This window comes from Parus major, chromosome 9, assembly GCF_001522545.3.
Source record: "Parus major isolate Abel chromosome 9, Parus_major1.1, whole genome shotgun sequence".
NCBI lineage: Eukaryota > Metazoa > Chordata > Aves > Passeriformes > Paridae > Parus > Parus major.
This window is the reverse complement of record NC_031778.1, coordinates 24,559,202-24,565,285: the sequence shown is the minus strand read 5'-3', so window position 1 is coordinate 24,565,285 and position 6,084 is coordinate 24,559,202. Positions and strand designations below refer to the sequence as shown.

Sequence of the window (6,084 nt, the reverse complement as noted above, 5' to 3'; positions counted from 1 at the left end):
TGCAGTGACCCCTCAGAGGTGTTGGGCTGTTTGAACAGTCAGAAGTGGGGTGCAGTGACCCCTCAGAGGTGTTGGGCTGTTTGAACAGTCAGAAGCGGGGTGCAGTGACCCCTCAGAGGTGTTGGGCTGTTTGAGCAGGCAGAAGCGGGGTGCAGTGACCCCTCAGAGGTGTTGGGCTGTTTGAGCAGTCAGAAGAGGGGTGCAGTGACCCCTCAGAGGTGTTGGGCTGTCTGGACAGGCAGAAGCGGGGTGCAGTGACCCCTCAGCAGGTGTTGGCTGTTTGAACAGGCAGAAGTGGGGTGCAGTGACCCCTCAGAGGTGTTGGCTGTTTGAACAGGCAGAAGTGGGGTGCAGTGACCCCTCAGAGGTGTTGGCTGTCTGGACAGGCTGTGCTTCACCCTGTGTAGAGGCTCAGCGATTGCAGCCCTGCCTCAGGGCCTGTGTGTTTCAAGGCAGGCCCTGTAACATTGCAAAGGTTTCTCTGAGCATGGAGGGCAGCCCCAACACAAAGCACTTGCAAACAGTTTATTGTTAAAGAGGAAACCATAGCTTGCATGGAGTTAAATGTTTTCCTGTAAAACACACGGGCATCAGGATAAATAGTTTTACCATTTACAGGCAATAGTTGATGGTATGTAGCAGCCATCCTCCTGCTCGGGTTCAAAGGCGCCGGGGCAGGAGGAATTTGTACTCCCTGACAGAGGGAGGTGTTTGGGTGTTTGTTTTGGATCAGAAGTGTTCTGTGTGTTCCAGCTGCACTGCTCCTGCAGCTTTGGCACCCTCAGCACGGGGAGCAGCCCCAGGCAGAGCCCCCGGCTGAGGGAGCACCCTCGGGACACCCACAGCTGGCTGAGGGCCTGGAAATCCTGACAGTCATTAATAATTGTTAATTACAGTTAACTATCACCCGTAGTGATGGGTGGTCACGCAGGGCAGCTGGGATGTGCAGCACCCACTGGAGGCTCTGTTGGCCACAAGGAGATTTTCCTTTTCTCTTTAGGAGGTAGCCTGTTAAATGTTAGAGGGTTGTGGGTCTGACCATGAATAGCTATTTAAAATTACAGAATCACAGACTCAGTGAGTAAAGGAGCTTGCAGTCTCAGAAGGGGATCCCAAGAAAGCTTTTGTGTTATTAAATGTGCAGTTATGGTGTTTTCTGGAAGGAGATTATTATCAGAGAGCAAAAATTGCAGTTGTATTCCCAGCATTCAGTGTGGGATGTTAAAAGCAGGGTGTGCTGTGCTTCCCAGAAAATTTGTGGTGTGGGGAAGAGCCTGTGGTGAGCACACAGAAATGGGCACACTCCTGTTCACCTGTGTGCAGGTCTGAAAAGCCCAGGCGCACTCTCATGCTCCAACATGCCTGTCAGAGGATCCAAATCTTCTAGGAATACCTGTATTTTCAGAATGTAGGATTTTAGGAGTGATTTTTCCAAGGCATGATTGGTCTTTTTTTTTTTCGTCTGAGTTTTCCACACTCCACAATTGTGCAAGTATTGACACAAAGTGCCCTTGTGCTTTGTGGGGAGTAAAGCCGTGGTGTGGAGCTGGGGATGCTTCTGCCCTGTGGGAAGGTGCCTGGGGACGGGCACATGTTCCTGCTCCCCTGAAGGCAAGGTGAGACATCCTCCCAATCCAACTCCTGATCACCAGACCGTGCTGAGCCCTGTGCTGGGTGTCACAGGAGACTGAGCACAGCAAGGTCAGGCACATCCTGCTCCCATCCGGAGTGCATGGCATTTCTTCATTTTGACAATGAAAGTGAACTATACAGAGTAGGAAATAAATCTGTGTATTAAGTACCCAAAAAAGAAATGGAGAGGCAGCATGAGATTAAAAGATTTACTTCTGCAAAGAGAGCAAAGCAAATGTGTGCTTGCTGCCATGCTTGCAATAGGAGTGAAGAGTTTGTGTGGCAGCTGCTGCAGACGCGGTGCTGTCCGATGGCCGAGGGGCTGGGACACCAAGGGACCTGCTGGCCCTCTGCCCCTCACCCTGCTGGCCCAAGGCCTCTGCTGAGGGATGTGCTGGCAGCCTCGGGAGCATTTCTCCTGAGCTTTAGTCCAGCAGGATCGGTTCATCCCCTGGTGTGCTGCTGTGGCCCATCAGGACTCTGCAGCATCCACCGCTGCCTCTGAATTTACTCACTTATAATATCCTTTTGTAATGATTGGAAGAGAGTTCAGAAAAGGTTCAGAGAGATGAAAATCTGCCTTGAACTCTGTGGCCACAGTTAGCAGGATCCAGTGACAGGGTAATTAGGAGCTGCTCGCTGCAGGGTGGAGGGATGAATGGTGCCCGTGTTCTGGCGAGATCTGTGGCAGTGGTTCCCAGCCTGCGGTTTCCAGCTCCTGGGTGCTCTGTGGACCATTTGTAAAGGTCCATGGGATAAAAGCGAGACTAGAAACCCTGCTCCCAGACAGACAAGTCTGCATTTCTTTTGGGAAATTCACTAAGATCTGTAAATTAAAAAAGATTGAAGGTTAAAGGTGCCCTGGGCTCCAGAGCTACCTGCAAACAAGGAGGATGTAAATGTTTTGATAGTAGCTAGTGATAGCTAAGCATAAGCACAATTTACCCAGGGCTGTGGTATATCCTGGTAGTCTTTGAGTAAATAGCTTTCCTTAAAGACCATCTCCTAGGTGGATAGAAATGGGGAAGCAGCGAGGCTCCTTGTTTCCTGGGAGCCAGAGGACATTGCATTAGATCACAGGAATGATTTTTTTATGGCTTTAAAGCATTTGAGTGTATGAAGTACATTAAGTGGTTGGGGTGTACAGCATGTACTGCCAGGCTTTGGATCTCATCCAGAGAGTTGTGGAACAGCCTAAACCCCAGCACTGAAATAAGGACATTGAGTTTAATCTGGACTTCAGAATCAGGTTGGTCAACTGCTCCTCTGATTCCAGCAGCACATGTTGTAGTTCATGTTGGCAGTAATTGGCTCTGACTTTTACATTTTGCTCATTTTCCAGGTATCTGGTGAATGTGTCTGCTTGTGTTTGCTTTAGCCCATGGCATGAGGAACAGAGAAGCAGTTTCTAATCCTGCTGTGCCCATTCTCTTCTTCAGGGTCGCTGTTCAAGGGAAAACTGCAAATATCTTCACCCACCACCACACTTAAAAACGCAGCTGGAGATCAATGGGCGGAATAACCTGATCCAGCAGAAGAACATGGCCATGCTGGCCCAGCAGATGCAGCTTGCCAATGCCATGATGCCTGGAGCCCCGCTGCAGCCCGTGGTACGTGCACTCCAGGCTTCCCTCAGCCCCTGGGGCTGACTGCAGGCACTTCCACACCAGGGAAATCCCACAGAGGTCGGGAATGGGAGAGGAATCAACTGTACTGAAATGCCCCTCTGTATGTCTTTGTGTTGCTTAATTCTGCCTTGCCTGAAGTCGTATTTTTAATTAATTTCAGTAATCTTGGGTTAATTTATCCTTTGCAACTTAATTCTCAAAGTTTGGAAAGCGAGTGATCTGCATGAGATTTCCGTTTCCTTTGCAGTATCGTGTGCTCCAGGAAACTCCTGGCTTTGAGAAGATGCCCACTGGGTCTTTTCCCTTCATTCAAAGGAACTTTCCCAGAGAACTGCTTGCCAGAATTGAGCTTTGGTTTAGGGGGAGTTAGGCTCAGCTTGGCCATGGCTCGTGCATCAGTCAGTATGAGCCCAGCCAGCAGCAGAGAGCTGAGGTGGCTCTGGGCCCTGGCCACAGTGGCCGTGTGCTGATGGGGCTGTAGGACAGGGGGCTGTCCCCACTTGGAGCTGTGCAGCACATCATGATGTACCTGTGAGCTTCAGAGCAGTGCCAGGTGGCTCTGATAACGTGCTGCTATTCTGCAGTGGTCAAAAGGCTGCAGGATATTTATATTGCTATGAAATAAGCACAGTAGAAAATAAATCTGGTAGTCTTATTTGCTGTACAGCAGACACACAGCTGTCTATTTGAGTGTATCGGGCTGAAATCAAACATCAGCATCTCTTAAGTTACACACTAACAGACTGGTTCTATTTTAAAGGTCATTATTACGTAGCTGATAACGCAGTAATCAAAAGTGCAGTTAATTAATAGTGTATTTGAGAGTAATATTTAACTTTCTGTAATATTTGCCAGATTGTTTTTCATTCACATGGATGAAGAATCATTCATTACAGAAATTATACCCATTTATGCAACTCTCATTCTGTTTTGTCCAGTAATCCCTGCATGTTTTTGTTCATTATTTCCAATGTCTCTTGCTTCCAAACAATTCAGTCATTTCCTCAGGAATATAGAAACATGTGCTGTTCTCTGCTGTCTGCCTTAAATTGATATGAAACAGATAAAGAGTTGTGTTAACTCTGTAGTTGTTTTTCCCTCTAGAAATTAGTTGGGGAAAAAACCTAAATGCCTTGAGTAACTGCTTTATTTAGATAGTGAAAGATAAATACTCATAGCTGAATTTTATTTGGCAGTTATGCTGCATTTGGGGGCAGGAGACTTGCTTAATCCTTGCTGCAGTGTAGCAGCTCTGTGCTGGGTTTTCACAGCATTATTTGGGCTCTACACACAATTATCTTCACACCCACAAGGGCACTTGACTCTTTTTAGAAAACACGCAAACAAACAAAAGAAAATTATATTTGCATGTGCTCCTTCTTCCACTGGTTTAATGTTTTGGCCTAATTAATGCATCTCCCTGCTGCAGTGAGTGTCTGAGTATCTGCATGGCCAGCCTGTTGAATTCTGTAGGACACAGCAGGATTGTGACTGTGTGAAACCCCAGGAGTTCCTGAGCCAGCTCTAGCTGCACCAGGGCCAGAAAAGCTTTGCCAGTGCCTGAAGTCAAGTGTGGTTGATGTTTTGTCAGGGCTCCCAAATGTCTTTTCCTCAAGAGCCAGTGTTGTACCTGCTGTGGCCATGTCCCTGTGGTAGCCCCAGACTCTCTGTGACCCTACAGAGTGTCTGTCATTCATTATGGCATTGCTGAAGAGTGGATCCACTGGGATTTTGCTCCAGGAGCTGCCATGTGCTGTGAGCTTGCAGGGAAGCTGGAGCAGAACCAGCAGAGGCAGGTGTGGATACCTGTCCGTGCTCTTCTCACGTGCAGCAGCTGCACAGGTGTTCCTCATGGCCCACAAACACAACAAGTGCTCCTTTCCAGTTAGCAGCAGTAACTCACCTCGTGCAGCTTAGGGGATGGCCAGAGAGTTGTTTTGGTGATGGCACAGCAAGCACAGACGTTAAGTGTCTCTTTCCCTGTCTCAATTGCAGCCGATGTTTTCTGTCGCACCGAGCTTAGCCACCAACGCGTCAGCCGCCTTCAACCCCTACCTGGGGCCCGTGTCCCCTGGCCTGGTCCCCGCTGAGATCCTGCCCACGGCCCCCATGCTGGTGACAGGAAACCCTGGTGTGCCGGTTCCTGCCGCCGCTGCCGCCGCTGCCCAGAAACTGATGAGGACAGACAGGCTGGAGGTAGGAGCTGGGTGCTGGAACTTATTCTCACAAGTGCTATCATTTATTATGTTTTCTAGATATGAAATACTTCTCTTGTGAAAGCAAATAATGCAGGTTTCACTTGTGCTGGTAATGCTGTAAATTTGTGACGGTAAGAGCGAGGAGTGAAGGAGTGATTGTACAGTAAGTTCAGGCCACCACTCTGCTTCTGACCCTCCCTTGCAGAAGGAAATGGAAATATTTAGGAAAGATCACTGCAGCAGCAGGAGGAAGCCAGGAAGCTGTTAGTGTGTGCCCAGAAGGCGTTAGCATGGTGGGGGCACTGAGCACTGGGGAGAGGTGCAGAGCTGCAGCTGCTGGAGTGCGGATGATTCGGCCTCCCTGGCCCTGGGCACACGGTGCCCACGCTCCCCTGCTGGCCTCCCCCCCTGCCTTATCACCCTCGCTACAACCCTGACAAGTGTCGGTGCTCTCGAGCTGCTGCTCTCCCTTGCTCCAAATCTTTCTTATCTGAAAGGCCTGACAGTGTTTTCGGCACCTTATCGGTGCTGCAGCAGCGTGGGCAGAGAGCCAGGGACCTGCTGCCTGCTGCCATGAGCTTGGGGCTCAGCCCATGGGCACAGCCTGAGAGCACAGCCTGAGAGCA

At 49.5% G+C, this 6,084-nt stretch overlaps 1 protein-coding gene and 1 long non-coding RNA gene across 27 annotated transcripts in view; one reads left to right on the top strand and one right to left on the bottom strand.

The window, feature by feature from the left end:
• MBNL1 (muscleblind like splicing regulator 1) overlaps window positions 1–6,084 on the top strand; it is a 69,263-nt gene that overhangs the window by 43,669 nt on the left and 19,510 nt on the right. For 25 of the 26 annotated variants that reach the window (XR_004498735.1, XR_004498724.1, XR_004498738.1 and 22 more), the window contains 2 exons: window positions 3,072–3,242; window positions 5,256–5,456. Coding sequence is in view for 9 of the 26 variants with exons in the window: in XM_015637520.2 (XP_015493006.1) it covers window positions 3,072–3,242; window positions 5,256–5,456 (372 nt within the window). In the remaining 17 variants the exon portion in view is untranslated. Of the gene's footprint in view, window positions 1–2,788; window positions 2,882–3,071; window positions 3,243–5,255; window positions 5,457–6,084 lie in introns of those variants that run through there. The other variant, XR_004498737.1, reaches the window with a different exon arrangement.
• On the bottom strand, window positions 1,828–5,276 carry LOC117244865. The gene is made up of 2 exons (XR_004498740.1): window positions 5,164–5,276; window positions 1,828–2,458 (listed from the first exon to the last, which is right to left on the bottom strand). It is a non-coding gene; the product is annotated as an uncharacterized LOC117244865 (long non-coding RNA).